The sequence below is a fragment of the Ascaphus truei genome, chromosome 2 (assembly GCF_040206685.1).
Source record: "Ascaphus truei isolate aAscTru1 chromosome 2, aAscTru1.hap1, whole genome shotgun sequence".
Classification (NCBI taxonomy): domain Eukaryota; kingdom Metazoa; phylum Chordata; class Amphibia; order Anura; family Ascaphidae; genus Ascaphus; species Ascaphus truei.
The window spans coordinates 397629217-397649099 of record NC_134484.1 but is presented as its reverse complement, the minus strand read 5'-3'; the positions used below and the strand labels follow the sequence as shown (position 1 = coordinate 397649099).

Here is a 19883-nt window from a genome sequence, read left to right as displayed (position 1 = left end):
ACAATAAAAAAGTCCCTCCACCTGGACACCCTTTAGGCTTTGGAATAAGAAATCTCACGGAGAACTCAATTATTTATGTGGACACAGTTCTGAGACCCTTTTTCCCTTCATTAGCAATGCAGATATACAGATGTAGCCAGACGTATTGTCCTCGGCGCCACGATGTTAACTGTTCTGGTGTGGCTGCAGTGCGGTTGCAATATCGCGGCCCCAAGGACAGAAAGCTGCCAAGGAGGATTAACTCTGTGAGGTTCCATGCTTCTTAATGGGACGCCACAGCTTTAATCCTTTTGGGCCATCTGCGGGGAGAGAAATACAGTACCCCTACTCACCTTTCAGATGAGTCTACAGCCGTGTCTCCAGCTCTCCATCTAGATCAGTGTCCCAGCAGCGCTGAAGATAAGATATGCTGGGCTGGGCTGTGCTTCTTTCCCCCTGGATGACGTAGTTGCTGTTATGAGTCTCTACATCATGAAGGGGAGGCTATACTGTATGGCCATATTTGGATATCTACATCAAACAGGCTGGGAAGGACACATAGCCCTGTCCAGCTCCCTTGATGATGTACATGACCAAATCTACAGGTGATTGATTACCTGTGAGTTCTATGCTTGCAGATGGCTCATTCAAGCAAAGGATTAACTATGTGGTGTCCCATTAAAAGCATGGGCTCCTGTTGCATTAAACCTTCCGGGCCACAAAATGTGCTGTCTTTGTGGCTGCAAAGGGGCCCTAATCATGCTGTGATCGCGCCGTCGTTTTCCATATTTTTTTCCGCACCCACATGGACTGTAAGTCTTGCTACATCTGTACAATACAAGCAAATGACACACAAAGGAATAATACAGTACATGCTGCCAGACCCAGATATATTGCAGTGCAAATTGAAGAAAAAAGCACTTTGATCTAATATACAAGGAATGATACATAGGCCCAATCAGGAAAGGTTATAGAGTGAAGACCTTTGAAAATGAATATGCTACTGACACGGAAAAATGTTGCAAAATCTCAAGTTTTTTTATTCAAAGTGCCACTATCAGAAAAATCTAGACTGTGAAATGAAGACTTAGGATTCACATTTAAAAAAAAAACAAAAAAAACATGCTGCAATGATACAAATGTAATCTTGATAACAAAATGACAGTATTTTTTTAAACATGGAAACAAATGGACTCACTGTACACATACATTGTTTTTTCTCTGCTATGGTTTTGAACATAATGTGACAACATTTCAGCATTTCCTATCCGATGAATAGGTCATTTTCCGAATTCTGGTCATGTGATGTGCTTGCTCTATTTTGACACCTACAGCAAACTGTAGTTCACAAAGAGACCGCTGGATAATCACAGTACACTCAGATAACAAGTATCATTGCCACACTATTAAAAATAACTTTATTGAATATACAAGCTAAAACAATCAATCTTAAAATAAATAAGGATTCCTTACAGTGGGTATTATATATTACACTTCATCTAATGTTTCAATGAATGAAGTTTAACAAATAGCACAGGAGAAGTCTCATTTGCGTCTTCTTTCGTAATTCTGTATTGCGTTCCTTTCTGAAAACCCTGCAAAAAAGAAAGAAATATCTTGTATAACACAAAGATAACAAATAATTACAATAACAAAAAAGTATCCAGTACACTGTTTACTGTATTAGACTTGTGTCAACCAAATGACAGATGAAAAATTGTACTTCCCTGTCAGATCGAGAAAGTGATTTATAATGAAAAAGACAAATAATATGTTATTTGCAGTTTAAACTTGGTTGTTAACAAGTACAACCGCAGAGGATAGACAATCCAATTGTTAGCAATTTAGTTTAGCAGTAATACATAATGTAATATTCCCTTCATTATTCACATCATTTTGCTGTATACCTTAGAGTCGGAGTGCTCAACTCAAGTTTTCAAGCCCCTCAGGATATCCCAGCTTCAGCACGGGTGGCTAAATCAGTCCCTGCTTCAGTACAGGTGGCTCAATGAGAGGCTCAGACCTGTGCTGAAGCTGGAATATCCTGAAAACCTGACCTGTTTGGTGGGGGGGTGGGCGCTGGAGGTTTGTGATTGAGCACCCCTGCCTTAGACAAGTCAGCATACTGTATGCTGAAGCAGAGTTTTGCTATTTATTGATCATAACACTCATTCTAGTTTCCCTGTCCTTCACTTACAATATGTTTGCATCCTTTACAGTAACCTGATTTACTGTAGGCTTAAAATTGGTTTAAAAATGTTATTCCAATGGTCTAAATATTTCCAGGGCTTGTTCTGTCGGACTTGCAGTTTGTTCTATTTTACTTATATTCCACATAATAACCTCTTTACCTTGTAATTGTAAATATGTGTATGGACTTGATGGACAAAAAGATACAAAGAGCATGGAGATCCATCAGGCATGATGGCAGCAGGTATAAGGACCATTATTAATATGTTGCTATTTTTGTTGTGATATATTGTTCTAACCTGTGCAGAGTGCTAACATGCCGTATTTCAAGCTTTCAGATTAAGGAAAAAAATTGTAATTTTATGGACAACTATGGATGAAATACGAGTATATTTATAAAAAATCTCCCGGCTGCAAAAGATGGGCAAAATTGGTGTAAAAAACATAGCCATATTTGTCCAAGGAAAGCAATCCAATTGAAAGCTATGGGATTGTTTTCCTTTGATACTGTAAATGTGATGTAGATTTTGTGTCCCATTTAAGCTGCTGGAAAAGTTTGATAAATTGACAACAAGAAATACACTGGATAAAAATTGCCAATAATTGTCTTCCCCATTACTTTCCTCACAGACTTCAAAGCAGCAACATTTTCTTCCCTCTATTTGCTAGCTATTACAAGTCCCCATTTAAAAATGAAGGCACAGGTAAGGTTGTAAAGAAATACACTGGGCTGGATGGAAAAAAAAGGATGGTGTCCGTAAAAGAGAGGAGAACGATGGTAAGAAGAGGAATGGGTTTGGGGGATCTAGAGTAAAGAGAGAGAGGAAGGCAGGAAGAGCATATGTCATGTTAGTACAAAGAAAGTAAAAGACAAAGGCCGAGGGGGCGAGCTGGAAAAGGTGAGGACAGAAGTGTAAAACAGAATCGTGAAGGAATATGAGGAAAATGAGACAAATAGATGAAGATATTGAGCACAAAGAGAGACCTGGTAGATGTAGGTTGAAAAAAGTGTCAATTAAATACCCCATGCTTTATGACCCTTTGACCTTCAGGCACCAAAGGACAAAACTATAAGCTCTCCAGTGCAGGGACTCATAGGACATGTAACCCCTTTAATTCCCTCTAGCAGTGAAGGGCTTATTTTATCAAATGCAAAGATCTGTATGTGCTACCACTGCTGTGAAAAAGGTCCCACCAAGGACCGGAGTGTCGCTCAACCATAAGAAACTCAATGAAGGATTTATGAGAGTGCTAATCCCACTGTGAATGTGATGCATTTACTGTACAGTGGCTCACCACCGTTGTCACCACCTTTGGAATTCTTTTCTCTCAAGATATATATGGTAAATACTGCATACATATCAGTTTGGGAAAATATGCATTGCATATTTTACTGTTAGTTTATGAATTTAGTTGCCAATAAGATGCAATTGGGGTTAAGGACATTGCATTAATTTGTAGATAATAAATATAGTCAGTATTTACCCATACTATAAACTATTACTGTTGAATTATTAGATTGGCTCAATTAGATTGAATTATTTCAAAGACATATCTGGTAAGGAAGAATATTGAGTATAACTCTTATTTCACTATCTTTAGCTCAGTACATGACTTAAGCCTCTAAATATGGTGTGGATTTAGAAATCAAAATGCATATATTTTAAAAACAAAAACGATACAATAAACCGGCAGTACACACTTTCTGTTTTTTTAGTATTTTCTTTCTTTAATATTATCAAACTTGAGCTCTAGTTTCTGAAGTATATATATATTGCCTAATATATATATATATATATATATATAGCAGTTTGAAAGAACCACAAGCACTCCGTCTGAATCAACAAAATACTGGGTGCAAATCCTATAATATAATTTAGGCAATACGATACCGCATCAAGATGAAATATCAGAGGCAGCACTCCAAATGGTAATCAAAATATTGTATTGAATCAACAAGACATCATTCTGGAATGATGTCTTGTTGATTCAATACAATATTTTGATTACCATTTGGAGTGCTGCCTCTGATATTTCATCTTGATGCGGTATCGTATTGCCTATATACTGTATATATATATATATATATATATATATATATATACATACAGTAGAGTCTCGGCTATCCGACTTTCGGTTATCAGACACTCCATTTTTTCCGACATCTGTCCCCGCCCCCCCTTCCCCCCACCCTCTCACACGACTTACCGGCAGCGGCAGGACAGGAGGACTGAATACCACGGGAGCGGTGCGGCACAGGAGGAAGACAGCTGGTGGTGGGAGAAGAGGACCATGCCAGTGGAGGAAAGGAGTTAGACAGCAGGCGGTGGCAGCAGCAGGAGAAGACCACGAGACCATGTGAGCGGAGCAGAGCGGCACAGGAGAATGGTCAGTGGTGAGAGCTCATCGCCGACCATTCTCCTGTGCCGCTCTGCTCACATGGTCTCATGGTCTTCTCCTGCTGCCGCCACCGCCCGCTGTCTATCTCCTTTCCTCTGCTTATATGGTCCTTTTCTTCCACCACCAGCTGTCTTCCTCCTGTGCTGCATCGCTCCCATGGTATATATATATATATATATATATATATATATATATATATATATATATATATATATACACACATACAAACATACACACTGTATGTATATTTAAATATATGTACTGTTTACAGTATATATGTTCTTTTGTCTGGTGGAGACAAAACGGACACCTCACTCCTACTATAGATGTAGCAGGCTTTATTACTCCTGTTAAGGAAATGTGTTGATGCTGCCGCACTACTACCACACACACTATTGAAAACTTGGTAATGTGTGTGTTATCGCCTTAAAACAGTGCAATATTAACAATGTACTGTATTGCGTTATTCAGCGTTAACAGAGTTATAGTGCTTGTTACATCTGTATGTTCCTATAGGAGTGCTACAGTACATACAAAACTCTTGTTGTTGTGAAATTATGGCTATGCCAGTATGATTGGAAACTCTTTATAGTTGAAATCAAATTCTCAAGTTAAAACATAACCCATAAAATGCTGTTTATGAAGTTGTCTAAATAAGAGTTTGAGGTTACAGATGAGTTTTCCTCATTATAAGTATCCCAAGGAAAAGAAGGAGGCACAGATCTAATCTTTTACAACCTATAGTTATTTATCAGCCCTTTTCTGCTTTGTCAAATAGCAAATTAAATATTCTGCACTGTGATCTTATTGAACACAGTTGTCTTTATTATCCATGCTTAAGAATAATGCTCAGTGTTATTTGCTGAAATGTGATTCATTGGGAAATGTAAATGTATAAAACAAATGTTTTCACCATAAGAAGATTGATAGACATTAACTTAAAACCATTATATACATTACCAAAAACAAAAAAAAGAGCATTGAATTTTCAAGATACTGAGATACTGTACCACGAGGCTTTCAAAGAAAGTGCAGAAAACATCTAGTGGATTTTAGTGGGCGAACAAGAACTATGAAAGTATATGGTGAATCCAGCATAGGGTACAATGGCAGTGATATGGCTTGGTGGATTATCTTCTGATACCGATATGGCAATGAATCCATACATGTATAAAATGGAATATTTCAAGTACAGTATATCCTATAATCCCCAATGATTCCTACATTTTGAATTTTTGGAGGGGTCCTATTTTAATTAAAGTTAGATGAACATGGACTTACAGAAAATATGGAACAAACAAGGTAAGAGCAAATAAAAATAGATGGTAGAGCAATCCTAGGTCAACACAGTTAAAGGAGTTGTGTTTTCACAAAAGAAGGAAAGATATACTGTAACTTACTTAGTCTTGCTCTGGATAGATGGCAAACAGATTAACCTAGAAGATTAATGGACATGCTTCATGCAGTATGATATTGGTAATGGTAACCCAATGCAATTCTGCTGCTCTTCAAACTGACTCATTTAAAAAATATACTTGTTCTATTTTAATTACATTTAGCTATAAACTGTAATATGTTACATTAACCATCCAAACAAAATGTCCCTTATCCGTTGGCTTGTTGCCATTTTTCATCATTTAAATGTTGTCATTCAAAATGGCCCAACTAAAAAAGATAGCCTTCAAAATGTAGCCCGACTAAGCACTATTTGAGACGTCATGTGCACATTGCACTGTAAATATTTATTGGTTATAGAAACACAAAACATTACATTGAGGCTACTCTCCATGCTCTGAGGCTAACCCTACCATTTATTTGTTAAACAGTTTCAGAAAGTCTTACCAATTTCATGTTTTCTAATCTGTGAAGAATCACGTGTTGTAATTAGAGATGGGAGAATTTTTTATGCGGTTTTGGATCTGCAGCGGGTTGCTGGGCCCTTTGGTCTGCGGATTTCCGCAGATCAATTGGCAATTCGTGTTTTGCAGACTTTTTATTATTATTGCCACTACATTCCACGGATTCTGCAATCCGTTAGCGAATTTTTAAGACTCTGCCAACGAGTTGCTGAATCCTCAGACTGGATTCTACAAATCCGTCAACGGATTGTATCCAATGGCGTTGTTTGATGAATCCGCGTGGATTAAAAAGGATCCAATCCGTTTGCGGATTTTACACCACAAAACGGATTTTGGGGGGGAAATGCGCAAAAATCCGGAAACGGATTTGGGCTGATTCACCCATCTCTACTTGTAATTATATGATCAGTATGATTTAAGATTTCCTGTTAGTCACAAACAGGATGAATACATACCAGAATATAAAGATCTTTTGCCCATAAGTCCATAAAAGGAATCTGATTTATACCCTGAAAAAATATACATTTGACGGATGGTGTTTTAATACATTTCAACATCTTTTTTTTTTCTTCATTTAAAAATTATTCCCAGGAATAAATAATTCTTCATCAGTCTCAAGTAGAAACACATATCCTCATTCTGTATTAAGGTTCAAGTCTAATCCGTTTGCTCATGTCAATCTACTGTCAATTTCGAAAAAGTAATAACTTAATACATCTCAAACTTTTACAAACAAACAGCATTAACTGAACTAAAAAAAATGTTTTTATGTACAAAAGTAGACGTCTATCTTATTCTAATTTGTATACAATATCCAACCACTTTGTAGGGATAAGCAAGTAGTAAAGTTTCTGAGCCTGTGCGGACAATAAAATAAATTGGAAATAATCCGTTTGCAGCTCCATGTGAGGAGCCACTCCTCAAACACTCCTATAAGTGAGAACTCCAAAAGGAGCTCCCAAAACGACAAGAAAACAATGCACACAGAGCACACCATGGATTAGATATAAAATAATATAATATTTTAATACCATAATGGTATTTATGGTATTAAAATATTAAAATATTATTTTATATCTAATCCGTGGTGTGCTGTGTGTGCATTGTTTTCTCTTTGTAAGGGTGTTCATTCAGTTGTCTGGAAATGCTGCTTTCAGGTCAGAATAATGATTTGTCTATTACTTACAGTATGATGTTCCAATATATCTTTATTCAGCCATCTAAAAAAGTCCCTATACTAATCAAAGAATTTTTTTTTTTAGTAATTTCATGAATTTAAATTGGTGAAATATTTAATTACTCTTAATTATGTTTTTGTTCATATTACATTTTTTTTTACATACAGTACATACTATTTATTTGGGAAGGTTTTATACACTGACAAGTGTTGTCAAAATAATGTTTTGATTGTTTTTTTATAATGATATGGATATGATGGTTCAAACTTCTTTTTAAATGTGACGCTGAAACATGAACAGCAGAATATCAGTGACAGATGATCTTTAGATGAAGCTGCTAAGTATCAGTATGTGTCCCCCAGAAATATTGTGTAGCTGTATGTATGTTGCTCAGAATGAAGCTGCTTGCACAATTCTATTGCCTACTATATTTGATTCACAGACATTTTTATTTGAACCCACTCACATTCTCCTCCTTAACTGCATTCTGCATGTTGCCGTTGCTAATTTGCTCTTTTAGAAGATTAACCATAAACCTAATAAGACAGGTCTGTATAATACAGTAGATAAGGGGTATGCATGTTCTAAATACAGCTGATCAGTTTCTCTTTTACAGATATAGGTTATGCACATATTTTCCAACTTACGTTTGCGAGATATTTGACCAAATCCTAGAAGAAAAAAATAACGTGCCCACTCACAATGTCTTTAATTTTTCACTGTATTGCATATATTCCACTTGCATATTATGCACGGTTTACTATAAAGTAGAATCCTGACAATAATAGACATGGGCTATACCACAAATTGAAAGGAGCCCAATAACATAAATACTGTATGTGTGTTTACAGCAGGCATTGTGTTGATGGGGAAAAAAATGATCCGTACTTATTTCACCTCAAATCAGGGTTAGAAAAACATTAATTGGAAAGTAGAAAGTGCCTAACAAGGAAAAGAATGGAAGGAGGTGTCCCAAAGATTAGCATGAGCAGACCAAAAAGATGGGAGGAGTCCTCAAAGAGACATAGGATAGGGAACAGCAGATTAATTTACCAAAATCTCAGAAAGAGCTCTTTAACACCATAGGAATTTGTAAACCATTCTGTCATTCAAGTCAAGAATTAAAGTACAGTATTGTATACAGATGTAAGAGGCATCATCACTCCCTAGAGAACACCAAATACTGTATACTGCTATAATACAGAATATCCCAGTGTTTCCATAGTCTTCCATGGCATTATTGGTGTATAATATCACAATACCTTCCACCACATAGAGATGCTTACTTAGATTCCATGAGGCAGGGATTTCCTTTCCTATTGTCTCATCTTTTTTGTTGCGCTTATTGTACTATAATTCCCTATACCCATGTAGCACTAAGTACAGCTGTGGGTGCTGTAGTAATAAAGATATACACACATAGCCCACCAAAACAGTACAATGAAGCCTGCTACATGTGTGCATTGAAATAGTATACCACAATTTTACATAACACTGCCATAACAAATACAGTTCTCCAACTTACGTTTCCGAAAAATTTGACCCAATCCTAAAAGAAAAAAAAGAGTGTTTCAGTTTACAGTAAAAGTAATATTAAGCACGTTTGTGTGATTATACAGTTTGTGATGGTTTCATTAAAGCAGTTTCAAATAACAGAGAGAAACATTTTAAACCCCCATAGTCCACTTTAAAAAATGAATGAAATGAGACTGAAATAAATAATAATTTTCAACTTAGAAGAATAGACTATGCTCAGACTAATTGCTTGTGTTCATATACAAGGATTCCTGCCCCACTGTAGCACTTGAGCATAAGGCACTGTTATAACCCTGAAGTGGGCGACAATACTGTGTGCTAAACCGCTGCTAGGGTTTTAAAAACAAGGGCCCTGTGTGGTAAGCTCATCATTGCCATATATCTACAATATACAAATGTTGCACTTCAACTAATTTACACAATGCCATTTTGACTCTGACATGTTATGTTCGAAACTATTTATATAAACAAAAAAAGCTCCAGCACAGGGGTGGCCAACCTGACTTGAAGTTGGAGCCAGAATTTACCTGTCTCGTTGTCAAAGGGTCACAAAAAGAAAAAAAATTCAAATGAATACCTGTATACACTTACACAGAGCATAACCTGCCCGTGTCAGTGTACTGTATGGTGCAGTCAGGTTATGCTTTGCATCCATGTGTAGCGTGGAGTATAACTTGAGAGCATTATACACTGACACAGGGACGTAGCCAGCGGCACCACACACAGGACACAGGACATAACCTGACGGCACTATACACTGACAGGACATAACCTGACGGCACCATACACTGATAGGACATAACCTGACAGCACTATACACTGACACAGGGTTAACCTGACACTGAGTGGGAGGGGGGTGGGAGAGGGGGTGAAGAGTGAGTGACACATGGGAGGGGGAAGAAGGATTGACACATGGAGAGGGGGGAAGAGTGAGTGACACAGGGGAGGGGGAAGAGGGGGTGACATGTGAAGGGGGAAGTGGGGTGACACATGGGGAGGGGGGAAAGGGGAAGACACATGGGGAGGTGGGGAAGAGGGGTGACAATGGGGAAGGGGGAGAGTGACACGTGCAGTGAGTGATACTTGGAGAGGGGGGCAGAGGGTGTGACATGGGGAGAGGGGGTGACATGGGGAGATGGAGCAGTGGGGGGCAAGGTGGGAATGGGGGAAGTTGGGGGGGGAACAGGGGAACAAGCAGGGACAAGGAAAGTAGTGGGGTGATTGTCCCTACCTTGCTCTCCTGTTTCAACAGCCAGCCCCACATGGAGCTCTCAGCAGACAGGGTTTATACTCACTGTACACTGTGCTGCTTGGGAGCCCACCTGGATTGCTGGTACTGTACATAGGAGAAGAGGAGCTGGCTAGGGGGCACATTTGCTCCTCTTCCAAGTCTCCCTGCACTGTCTGCAGTCAGACCCCTGTTTTTTTTATTTTTATCTTTCAGGGGCCGCACATGAAGCACTGAAGGGCCACATGCAGCCCTTAGGCCATGGGTTGGCCACCCCATCTCTAGCACATTATAAAAACACAGTAAGAAAAACTATCATGGGAATATTGTATGTTGGAAAAGCATTTTAAAAGGTGAAATAACGATGTAAGATTTACCATCATGTCTTTGTGGCTCATGAAGGAATTTATTTTACCAAATTGACTTTTAAATGGTTCGCTTCTCATTATTATACCCACAGATATCTCAAATATTTTTGTGGCGTGTAAGACGCAATTTTCTACAAATGTCATTTTATATTCCTACTGTATATCCTATGTACACAAGATTTGGTCATCTTTAAGTAGGAAGTCTACATGCTACCTGTATATCTATATTGAATTGGAAACGACTTAAGTATGAAACATAGAAATATTGAAATAATTAGAAAGGGCATCAGTACCATGGGAGTATTCTGGATTAGTAACCGAATTGGAAAAATACTGGCTCTGAAGATAATAATATGTGCACAAGGTCATCGCATAGCGTAGGACTGAACGAGTGGCTCAGTGTGTAAAGGCACATTCTATAGTGTTTCAAATACAGACCTGGCTGGGCATTAAGAAAATGTACAACATGCATTGCCAAATGTACAGCTTGAGTCACTGCACTACAGAATTATTTAAGAGCAAATAATCTAATAACCTATTCTTCCCGCTGCTAAATTCTTACCATTGTTTCGTTTTCCCATTAGGCCATAGAACTGGTCAGATTTCGGTTTCCTAGCAATTCTCTGGAGTAAATTTTCAAGTACTGGTCCTTGCAATTCCTCCTAAAATATGAGCAAATTATAAAGAGATGACAATTGAATCAATATAAGCTAATAAAATATATGTTTCAAAAGGTAACAAAATTCAAACATTTTAAGACCTGGCAAGACAGACACCATGAGAAATACTGTAGATTCTTACTGTAAGGTGTGATCCCCTGTTAAGGTTGCAAATAACATTTTGAAAACAACTTCAAATTGCGCTATCATTGTCTTCCATGACCCGATATAATCACACTTAAACAAAATATTTAGTTTTTTGGGTTTCTTGGGAAATTAAGAAGATTTTGTTTAGTTAGGGTGGGAATTCTTCAAGGAACCTGTTAGAAGACATTAAATATAAGGTGGGAGTGCAGAGAGGGTCTTTGTCTGCACAAACTCCTGCTCAGCATGTAGTGATGTCATACTAAAAAGGGGGTACGTATATATGAAAGAAAACCCATCCAAAGTCTCAGTTTATGTTTAACAACTTTAAAAAATATAATATTTTTTTTACTGTCAATCGCCTAGATTTAACCCCTTAAACATGTTAATTTCACTGCTAATTAAGTACTTTTGGTCCCATTAGAGACTATTCCTTCAGAAGTGGTGCAATAGAAGACATTCAAAGATAACAGGAATAAATGTATAAATCAAAAAAAAACTAAGGGGACAATTCAACATATATGATTCAAAGTGGCCAATCGTAGCTGAGATTTTTGTGCCTGATCACATGCTTTACATTTTATTAAATTGCCCCATGATTAATTCGGCGACTACTTCATCCATACGACGGGTCTTTCGTTTTTGGGATTAAGAAATTACGGGCTAAAAATAATCAGAAATCAGTACCAAAAAAAAAGCAGACAGTGGATAGAAGAAACACAAAGGAAGGAGGCAAGATAATGCCGTATTCAGGACCCAGTTAGCAACAAACCAAGAGATGTAGATGTACATAGAGTGGAAAGCCTTGAATTAGAAAAGTCAAGTTAAAGAATAAATGCCGTTTTTAATAGGGAGACATTGTAATAAAGGAAATGTGTGCAAAGCTGAACTCGAAGAAGGAGATGTCACTCATTGCATGAGTATGACAAAGTATATACAACACAACAACTCTACAAAGTATTGAAAAGTCATTATTAAACGTGCAAAAAACAATTATGAACATTATGCTTTTGAAATTGCAGTTTCACAGTGGGAACAATAAGTGCTCAAATTATAGCTAGATTACCTTTGTTTTGTGTTAACATGAAACACACAAGAAATTATAAATAATTTTCCTGTCTTGTAAAAAGTCCAACTTTTGATGACTAAAATACAATATATCATGTTGGCTTAACTTAGATCTTTTATTGTAAGTGGAAACTGCAGGGTACTGTATTTGATTTTTTTCCCCTAAATGACCCTTCACTGCCTAATCCGAACAAGATTCATTAGGTGAAATAACATTCAGAACTGAAATGAGTCTAGAAAGTAATTCCTTATTAAAACCCATGCTCACAAAATAAAACAGGTCAAACATATGCCTGGAAAATCAGTGATGCTATTTCTAAGTAAACAAAATTAAATGAATCAGAGCAAATATGGTTTGCATATGCACAAGTAACACATTAATACATTTATAGCTTTCTTATATAGAAACACAGTATGTTAGATACTAAAAAAAGATGCAATCAAAACAATACATGGATAAAAGAACCACATTACTGGAAACGAAAACACTGGGTTGTATTTGAAAGATGTAAAAACACTTACAGTATGAGCACACTTACATGTCTCAGGCAGTTCCAAAGACCTGCCTTTCCCCATAGTCACTCAGCATATGGGGAAAGGCAGGATTGGGGACCTGTTGAGACATGCCAGTGCTTTTTCTTTGCTCTATGCTGTACGGGGGAGGGTATTTGTCACATTTTTACTCAACATAACCCTTATTTTGTGTACTCGATTTGTAAGATCATTTAATTAAATACTTCGGTTTGGATGAGAACGTTGCAAAGGAAATATATGTTTCTTATTAGTTTCTGTGCATATTTGTATTAGGTCAGGAGCCTGACTTAATTAATTGAACCAATTAGTTGTTCCTGAGCAAAGTTATTTATCAATAACTTGGATTGGTGTATTTGAGCACTGACAAATAGTTGTTTCAATTGCAACATGCTGAATTGGACCACATTTTACATGCTGAACGGAACCACTCTTTAAGATAATTACAGATCTCCCAAGGTGACTTTGTCACCGTGCGCTTGTATTTCAATCCCCCAACTGCATACTAATCTACTTGACAAAAAATGTAGGGAATTTTAAAAGGAAGAACATAATTGAACCATATTGATTATTTAAAGCAATAAAAGCACTTCAATGTAAGTCTCTCCAGTGTAACATATTCAAGTAAAAATGACTGCATGTTGCATGTGTAGAACTTTGCCTAGAATTCCCTATTTGAGCCTAGCAGAATAAAACTAGTACATTTCCAGTGATTACAATTTTACACAACAGAAATACAGCATGAAAGTAAAATATATAATTATTATTTTCTATACACTACGTTTCTTTTTCAGTTGATGCTTTAAACAAACATTACTTATAACTGGGGTAATTGCCTTCTGTTTTATAAATAGAGATTCCAAGTGCTGAAAGAAAATGCAATATTAAACATCAAATTAATCACTAATCTATTTCACCAGATAGGGTGCTTGACACAGCAAGTGACTTTTGATACTGGCAATATCAATTCGCGTCAAGTCTACATATGATTTACTTCATACAAAGATAAGACCAACTGCATTGTCACCTATAGAGGCTTGTAATGTAATAGCATGATGACTGTGATGTTGACTGCCTCATAACTGGTTAGATATGCAGGATTTTTACGGAGCAGTAATAATCCATAAATGACTTTACAGCTAATTAACTTGAATTAAAAAAGGTCAAACATATGACATGAAAATAGTAATGCTATTTCCAGGTAAACAAATAAGATGAATGAGACCATTTATGGTTTGAATATGGTGTACACAAGTCGTTGCATATAATGAATGGGCTGTAAGGTGTCTTATGGTATGGCATCACATAGTAAAAATGACCCTGCGTATCTAACCAGAGATAAGGCAGTCAACTCCACATTCATTATGATTATAAATATTAACCATTTATAGGTTATAATGCAGTTAGTCTTATCTGCTCTGTATTAAGTATATTGTGCGTAGGCTTGACAAGCATTGACGGTATCATCTTTAAACATCCTTGTGCATCAATGAAATATGTTAACAAATTTGGAACATAATCTCTTGGGTTTAAATTGTCTACTCAAACTGTTTGCGGTCTAGTTTTGAGTTCTTACACTGTAACCCTGTTTGTATGAGGGACTTTAAAAGGGTTACACAGAAACCTTATCTTGAGGTGAAGCGCAGAACATGGTTTGTAAGACAATGTATCAATAGCATAATCCTAATATGATTGCAAATCATACCAAGAAAATCTACTGAAATTGTATTTCATACTGTATATGACCGAAAGGGACACATTCTTAAATTAAAATAAAACAGGATAGATAGGTTTTGGAGCCGAATTACGAGTACATGACGAGCACTATGTAGGTTCTCTCAGTAGGATTAACTACTAAATGTAATACTAATGGAAATGTGCCTTTTAATGGCACTTGAAGATATTAGTAAAAATTGTACAGTATTTTGCACTTTCATCATGTTCTAGCACATAAACAGAAGAAAGCTGTTAAAAGCCTATAATGAACCTAGCCCATAATGTGACAGTGTGTGTTTTCCTAACTGCAACCTACAAGTATTATTAGACCTCAATATAAATATTTAATTATTTAGCAGAGGCAATACTGTGGTCTAATTCTTCCGTAAAACGTAACCTCACCTGTATTTGGTTAGCTATAAAACGAAGTCTGCATTCAATTCCACAAGTATTTCTATCAGAAATGATCTCAGATATGACAAAAATCAGTTACTTTCATGGGAACTTCTGTTAAGAAATAAAATGTATTGTACGTCCTAGGGATCTTCTTATCTATGCACAATTTATTGTTCTACTAATAACTTACATAGAAAGGCATATGGAAATTCCAAGTACTTAAGTACTGTTCAGCCCATCTAGTAAAATCCATTTACCTACTTACTCAATCATAACCCCTAATTGAAGTGGCTATTTTACTAGATAGATTGGATTTTTTTTATGAGTTAGGAAACTAATGACTGTACTCGAATCTGAATATATTACATGTGTGACTGGCATCAATGTGCACACAGGTTTTCATGGGAATCTTGCAACAGTTTAAGGGGTATGTGTTTCCTAATGGTGGGTGAAAACTGACTAAGGGGCTGCACCTGAAAACGTTATGCCAGTCCCCACTCCAAGGGAATGCTGCAACTTTGTTTCTAATATTTGTCTCTATTGTCTAATGATATTTGCCTTTTTGGCTCTAATATTTTTCCACATTGTACCATTTGGGATTCTATCTTCCTTCTAATATATCAGTTTACTGCAGCTGCTGTGCAGTGCCTTTTTTTGTCTTTGTTCTAGTATCCTTATAAGGTGGCTTAGGGTTTTCCACCTTGGAAACTTGCGCCCACTGTATTAGTATTATTTCTAAATTCTTGTTGGATGTTCCTTTTTCCTCCCCCCATTTTTTTTGGTCCTATAAAAATTGTGCACATGAAGTTCAATGGGGTCCTCTAACGCTATTATGCAGTGCATGTAATATTTGCTTTGTGAGACCTACATCTATATCACATTTGCTTGATTTGATATCCTCAGCAATAGAGGAGTAAGTAACGCATTGGAAAAGCAAAGCATTGCATGCATTCATGTGACTATGAATACTGTATGCTGTTTTTGCCCAAATCCCTCATAAATATTCGCATGCCATAAATGTATCTCTATGGTGAGAATAATATTTCCATTCTGCAAATGCACTCATTTACTCGCATGGAAGAGGAAGTGCATTGACTGTGCAATTACAGTACCTAAAACCTCAGATCATTCTGAGAATTCAGCTTAACTACTATATACAGTAAGAGCAAAAGCATTACTCATTGTCAATAAGGACAATCATCTGTGGAACAATACTAATTTGTACCATTTTCCCAGTTCTGCCAGTCATGTTTTTAAAATCCTTGTGGTTCAATACTTATTTACATTTTTTACTGTAAAACTATGTTTTTTTAATGAGTCAATTAATACAGAAGTTCTTAACCCTTAATGATTGATGAATTTACTGAATTAAAACAACATAATGATTTGTTCCAAAAACTTTGCAAGAGACATTTTTACCCAGAGTGGGGTACATTTCATCTTTAAAGTGTGATACATAATCACATTATTACTGTACCTACAAGTGACACTGTTTTTACAAGCATTCTTTTAAAAATTAATGCAGGTACTATAGTTAAACTTTAATCACTGATAAAAAGATGTGTACACAATATCTAATAATGTTTTTTACATTTTGGGGGATGCAGTAGCTCCAGGCATCCCATATTTAACGTTAACACGTCTAACAAAAAGCATAATGTTGAAATATATTGTACGCCATAGATAAAACACTGTTAGACTTTGACAGACACTTAAATGCATTATACTGTACAGTTTTGACTACAGTATATATCAAATATTATGTTGATTTAGTAACACCTATACTTATGCGTATGGCAATTGCTAACAAAAGGTGCAATTTTCTCTGTTAGCAAGAAAATGTGTTAAACGCAATAAGATGTACGTGTAGTTTAGGAATAATATTGCAATAACATGCCCTTTCTAACGGTGAGAAATGTCATTTTACAAATTACAGTAAGTAAAGAAATAGCTGCCAAAATGAAGCAGTGTCAGTCTCCATTGTTATGATTTTGATAGCTGCAATTGCACATATGCTAGTATAACACAAGCAGTTTATAGAAGGAGGGTTTTTTTTTTTAATTATTATTTTCAGGTTGGAGCAATCAAATTAAAAAAAAAATTAAAAAAAAAGATCATACACTTGTGATAAAAATATTAATTTACTTAAGAAACAATCCTTCCAATATTTTCTCATTAATCTAGTTAGCCGCTAAGAAACCGTGAACTAATAAAGCAGCTCACCTGGATTTGGTCACTGTAAGGCCAGTCAATGTCTTCACTGAGTCCCATTTCTGCTGCAAACACTTGTGCTGAAACCAGAAGGATTACAGCAAAAGCTACAAGGATTTTCATAGTACCCCCTGTCTGAGAAGAACTGTAGACTGAAAAAAAATGACCTGCACTGTTTCTGTCAGGCAGGTGTGAAGAAAGGATTGAAGGCTGAAAGATACTGTAAGAATAGCAATGTCTTTACAGCAGCCCAAGTATCAGAAGTTCTCTTTCTGCAACAGAAAATAAGAGAAGTGACTTAATCTCTTGCTACAGTACTTAACAAATAAACCAGAAAAGATCATTCACACGTTAATACAGCTATATACTCTGTATTAACCCTATAAAGAAAAGTATTTTAAATATATATCAAACTTTTAGCGTACAGTACATACATTTTACTGCAGCTTTCCCATAAAATCAACTTCTGCATCAAGCAGGGTCTGAGCCCTAAATCACTTGCTATGTGCACTTACTGTACTTCAGTGGAAAGACTGCTTTCTCTCTGCCTCTGTCACACACCCAGCTTGTGTGTATGCATGTACGGTATCTATCTGAATACACTCTGGAGAGCTCTCCACTATATATAAGTGGAGATGGGCAGGTCCAAGGGAGCTTTGTGTTCCTAAATTTAATTACTGCACTCAGTCTATTTACCATATGAGGCAGGGAACTATATGACGTATTTTCCCCAGCAGCATTTCTTATCAATATTCAATTACAGTATTTGGAGGCTTCCCTATTTCTCCTTTAATCCTACCTCCCTTTTTCATCTGATAATTCAGATGACACATTCTTTGGAGGTGACCTGCTGATGTCCATGACTAGGTGCCATTCGCTCGAAGTGACGTAATTTTCGTTCTTTTCTTCCCTGCTAACGTAGACACATAGGATATGACATGCGTTAATATTGTATTCTTCGTCACCAGAGATTAATCATCAACAATTTTGCATGTTAATCAACAGGAGAGCTCAGTAAAAAGACTGGTGGTATCTCAAATACCAGGGACACGACTTATGACTTCTACATGCTAATACCAAGTTATTTACATCGAATAGTATAATGTACCACTACATTCCAGCATTACTGTACGTTCAAATGAATTTCAGCCTCCTGTAATAAAGAATCACAACGCAGGTCATTTAGAAAGAACCATTTCCACAAATCAAAAAAGGAAGTCATCCTGTAACATACAATAAATTGTTGGTTTTCAAGGTGCTGATACATTCCGTGCTTATTTTTTGCAAAACCTTTCGTGTTTGATCCGTTTTCACCTGTTTATTATTTTTCTGGCATCAGCTGTCAGCATGATAGCTTCTGCCTTTTTAATGTGAGTGGATGGTAGCGGCTATTTAAATTGTTCTGTAAGGAACATTTTCACTATATTAGAACTTCAGAATGCAACAACGGAATGTAAAAAGGGTGGGGTGGCTGGATGCAGCACCAAAAGGATTTCACAGCAGGAAACAAATAAACGTTTCTTTTTTATGGAGAGTAGAGAGGATTGGAGGTTTAATGGTGAACTGAAGCAAACCATGCAGGTTTTGAGATTGTTGCAAGAATACAAAAGTGATCCTCACTTGCTATGAGTTCACCTGACTTACTTTATGGGAAAGGCATGACACCAAGAAGATTTCACTGAAAGTACTATGAGAATATTAATATGTATATGCATTGCCGTCCAAATCATGATGTCATGAAAATGTAAATATAAGTTAGTAGATTTTTATACATTCTGTACGTTAATAGTAATTTATGTCATTTTTCTCAAATGGAGGAATACCGTGAATATTAATGAATGCTAAATCTTAAAACAATTCCAAGAAAGGTTGAGACCGCGCTGATCAGGGATCCCCCCCTTTCTTCCTGGGTCAGGCTGTTCCCGCTGCTCCAAAACTCTCCCGCGATCCACCGGGGCATCGAGGGTTCTTGAAGTGTCCACAATTTAGAACGTCGTGTGACACCACGTTTAGGACAAGGCGGAGATTCCTCCCCCTGGTGACTCAGGAGAGTGCTGCTCTCGCAGGATTTGCGGGGTACGTTGGGAGGTCTGCCCTGGTCTGCTTCCGGTTTGTTGACCGTGTGGTGGTCCGGGTTGAACTGACTAGAGGATACGCCTTGGGTCTCGTTCCGTGATCGTCGGTGGTGTGAGGGAAGCACGCAGTCCACGTGATTTAACTTGTTGTAAGTTTTTATTGATATTGCATGTAAAATAAAATAGGAATATTTCTCTAACAAAGCCGTTTTCCCTGTGCTCCTCTTTAAATCTTAAAACAATGTTAAAAAGTGTGGGGATTTTGTTCATTAATAACAGTGAAATCATGTGTAACTATCAGAATAGATCTACAATGCTTCTCACACAGTGCTCAATAGCATGTTA

The 19883-nt window shown here is 36.8% G+C and overlaps 1 protein-coding gene across 5 annotated transcripts; it reads right to left on the bottom strand.

Moving 5' to 3' along the window:
- Window positions 1-994: 994 nt before the first annotated feature.
- Window positions 995-19524, bottom strand: TAC1 (tachykinin precursor 1). Of its 5 annotated transcripts, none has more exons than XM_075587283.1 (9): window positions 19287-19524; window positions 18263-18376; window positions 17476-17735; window positions 11301-11400; window positions 9132-9155; window positions 8254-8277; window positions 6884-6937; window positions 5970-6005; window positions 995-1574 (listed from the first exon to the last, which is right to left on the bottom strand). In XM_075587283.1, the coding sequence occupies exons 3-8, from the start codon at window positions 17584-17586 to the stop codon at window positions 6001-6003; spliced, it is 318 nt and encodes a 105-aa protein (XP_075443398.1). In that variant the 5' UTR covers window positions 17587-17735; window positions 18263-18376; window positions 19287-19524; the 3' UTR covers window positions 995-1574; window positions 5970-6000. The 5 variants fall into 5 exon arrangements, with proteins under 5 accessions (XP_075443398.1, XP_075443399.1, XP_075443397.1 ...); XM_075587284.1 differs by having other exon boundaries at window positions 18263-18373; XM_075587282.1 differs by lacking the exons at window positions 18263-18376; window positions 19287-19524 and adding an exon at window positions 17979-18131.
- Between the last annotated feature and the right edge of the window lie 359 nt (window positions 19525-19883).